This window comes from Nicotiana tabacum, chromosome 22 (genome assembly GCF_000715075.1).
Source record: "Nicotiana tabacum cultivar K326 chromosome 22, ASM71507v2, whole genome shotgun sequence".
Classification (NCBI taxonomy): Eukaryota; Viridiplantae; Streptophyta; class Magnoliopsida; order Solanales; family Solanaceae; genus Nicotiana; species Nicotiana tabacum.
The window spans coordinates 73,050,123-73,053,366 of record NC_134101.1 but is presented as its reverse complement, the minus strand read 5'-3'; the positions used below and the strand labels follow the sequence as shown (position 1 = coordinate 73,053,366).

The 3,244-nt window shown below is 37.9% G+C and overlaps 1 protein-coding gene across 1 annotated transcript; it reads right to left on the bottom strand.

The window, feature by feature from the left end:
• Positions 1 to 243: 243 nt before the first annotated feature.
• Positions 244 to 2,861, bottom strand: LOC107776865 (hypersensitive-induced reaction 1 protein-like). The gene is made up of 6 exons (XM_075244971.1): positions 2,465 to 2,861; positions 2,161 to 2,281; positions 1,925 to 2,016; positions 1,784 to 1,845; positions 1,499 to 1,545; positions 244 to 793 (listed from the first exon to the last, which is right to left on the bottom strand). Exons 1-6 carry the CDS (start codon positions 2,669 to 2,671, stop codon positions 435 to 437), a joined length of 888 nt encoding a protein of 295 aa, XP_075101072.1. The 5' UTR covers positions 2,672 to 2,861; the 3' UTR covers positions 244 to 434.
• Positions 2,862 to 3,244: the final 383 nt, after the last annotated feature.

Sequence of the window (3,244 nt, the reverse complement as noted above, 5' to 3'; positions counted from 1 at the left end):
CTGATCTATGGGAGCCCTCGGCTTTACCCGAGGTCATATTGGATCGCATTGTCCTCTCGTTTCTTTATCGAGAAATCGGGTGTAGCTCTATCTCCGATTTTATCCGTACGCAGAACCAATGACAATTGTTAAGCAAAGGACCATGATATGAAAGATTGGTAATTGGGAAGCACGATTGCTCCAGAAGAGCAAAATAGGGAAGAAGATAAAATTTATGAAGCATAAAGGTAAGCTGCCAAATATCAGATAGCAATTCATAATTCTTCAAAAAAGGGTGTGAAGATCTTCAAAAATTTACATACTCCTGTACATAGGATAGTACTAATCACAACTTCAAAGTCAATCTCACCACATATTTCCACACTTGACAAAATAAAGACAAAAGGGAAAATAGCTGCTTCAAGGGAAACACATTGACATTTCTGAGAGAACATTTAACGCTCAGTAGAAGCTTGAAGGAGTCCGTCACGAATCTGGCTTGCCACATCTCTTACAGCACCAGGCCCATGAGGAAGGAAAATGGCAGATGATTTGCTGGAAGCGCCAATTTCTTTCATGGTGTCAAAGTACTGAGTTAAAAGGACCATGTCCATAACATCCTTTGCCGAGGTTCCAGGCACATTCACTGAGAAGCCAAGCACACTGTCTCTTAAACCATCCACAATTGCTTGACGTTGTCGTGCAATACCTAATCCTGAGAGATACTTTGACTCTGCCTCTCCTTCAGCCCTTTTAATTTGTAAAATCTTCTCTGCCTCTGCCTTCTCATTAGCAGCCAACCTCATCCGAGCAGCTGCAAAGTTGAAGACAGTTAAGACATAAAAATAGCATGACAAATTGAATAAGAATATCAGTCTTCAATTTGGTCAACCACAAAACATTAAACAGGTAAAGAGAATAGATTTAGCCCTTGAAGAAGCTTGGTAGACATAGATTGCACCACAACTCCTAAAGCGGCCATTTAACAGTGTGTAGAATTTCTTTTACATAAATAATTCACATTTTTAATGGAAGGAAAATCCATCCAGTGATGTATATATTCCTGTTGAGATTATCTACTGAGAGCAGTTGACAAACAGAACGCGCGATTAGTAGGCATATAGCATGTCCGGCCAAACTTCTAAAATCAACTTATTTTGCAAAGTGTTTTTCTTATAAGTGCTTTTCAAAAAAGTATTTTTGCTGAGAAGCAATTTCTGTTCGGCTAATTAATTTGAAAAACACTTTTGAGCAACAATTAATATTTGGCCAAACTTTTAAAAAGTGCTTCAAAGTGTATTTTTCTCAAAAGTATTTTTCGGAAGAAACTACTTTTTTCTACGTCTTAAAAACTGCTTCTGCTTTTACTCAAAAGCACTTTTTTTTCTTCTAAAATCTTGGTCAAACACTTTAACTTTGGAAAAAAAGCATTGCCGGAAACAACAAAAAAAATACTTTTGGCCAAAAAGAAGTTTGGCCAAACAAGGTATTAATTAGAGGAAAAAGATTTTAGACATACCAGCATTGATTTCATTAAAGTTTTTCTTTAAAATTTTTAATCTTTTCCTCCATTCCCGGGGTATTTTTTGGTAATGGGTTTCTTTGCGGATGGAGTTGGGGAAAAGTGCGAATGGAATTGGTCATCTTTTACTGGTGGTTCCGAATGCCATCGGTTGTTGGGGGCAAAATTGGGAGGCGACATCGCTCGTGGCAGCTGATGGCTTTTGGCAACGGAACGGCGAGGCCTCGTGCAAGTAGCGCCGCAAGGTGCCGTGCGCATGGGGTTAAACCTCTCTTAACATGCTCATCTGGTTCTATATCAACTATAAGTGTCTGAACAATTTCATATCCATAAGCCGACATAGCCTGTACAGGATCATAATGGCACTTGTATGAGATCCACTATATGATAGCGGTGAAAAGAAGCATTGAGGATTTGGCTAACCTTCTCAAGTTCATCCTCAACAGCCCTGGCAATTTCATTTTTCTGCTCGAAAACATCATCAATATTGAGTTTTGGAACACTTGCTCTTATGACTGAAGAAACATAAAATTTACACCTGTATAAGTTAGCATTATCTGTTGAAATCAATATATTGTAAGAAATAAATTTGTTAGAATAAAACTCAAGTCAAAGGGAAAATCATCAGATGTATATAAAGAGACATCATAGAGATCTACCATCGAAAACATAGGCTTGAATTTGACCCTTAGTGTTGGTTAGTCTGTAGAAAGCATCATTTGCTTTGTCTGCAAGAGCACGGTACTGAATTGATGCCACTACATTGACAAATACATTATCCTGCACATTTATTGCAATAAATGTATATGTCATACAGGTGTAAATACTGAAAAACCATCACCTACTGGCTACTTATGTTTTGTGAAAGTACCAATTTTGATTGACTTTGATGATTCAGCTATGAAGTACCAAAACAGTATATTTCAAGTCGATGTAATTCTCGTTTTGGAATAAAGAATAGACCTTTGTCTTGGTCTCGCAGCGAACATCCAGTTGCTGCACCCTGAGGGAGAGATGACCAGCTACCTTGAATCCAAGGAACGAAGGGAGACAGTGGCACCCAGGCTGAAGCACATTTTGATACTTGCCGAACTGCTCCGTAATTGCAACCGTGGATTGATCAACTTTTACACAGCACAACAAATTGCCCATACTCTGTAAACATGGCATTAAAAGGAAGATGATCCACAAAAGTATGCATCTAGAAAAGGCATATTCCAGCTTTCAACCTAATTTACCTTATCAAACCAAAAACCGACTTTCATTTCAGTTCAAGAAAGCAAGAAACTAAAATCCATGTCATCATATTGAAGAAACTACAGAAGGTGTTTTCAGTTTATAACAATTTACAAAATTGAACTGAGTATGAAGAAACTTACTACTAACGAAACAAGCAAAAATGCACAGGAACAGCAAAAGAGTATAAAGAATTTTGAATTGGGTTTCACTAGCTGGAGGGAGTGTGTTTATATATGAGCTGTTTGGGTTTAGTGTGTGTGTTGGGGGGGTTGTGGGCGGGGATGGAGAGACTTGGTAAGGAAGTTCGTGGAAATGGAGGTTAGCCAGCAGAACCTCCATTTCTGCAGCCGGTAGGTTGCAACTATCAACATTGCGTGTTGCATAGCACGGATTAAGATTTTAGTATCTAATTCTAGGATAACGTCCTCAAACATTAATAATTGAATTTAAAATTTAATATTTATTCATATTTTGTAAAAAATTTGCATCAAACTTATTCGGTTC

Coding starts and splice junctions, on each gene's coding strand:
- LOC107776865 (XM_075244971.1), bottom strand. CDS start 2,671: ATGCCATGTTTACAGAGTATGGGCAATTTGTTGTGCTGTGTAAAAGTT. Junction 1,546..1,783: donor GTTGATATAGAACCAGATGA/GCATGTTAAGAG, acceptor CCGGGAATGGAG/GAAAAGATTAAAAATTTTAA. Junction 794..1,498: donor CTTTAATGAAATCAATGCTG/GTATGTCTAAAA, acceptor TCAACTTTGCAG/CTGCTCGGATGAGGTTGGCT.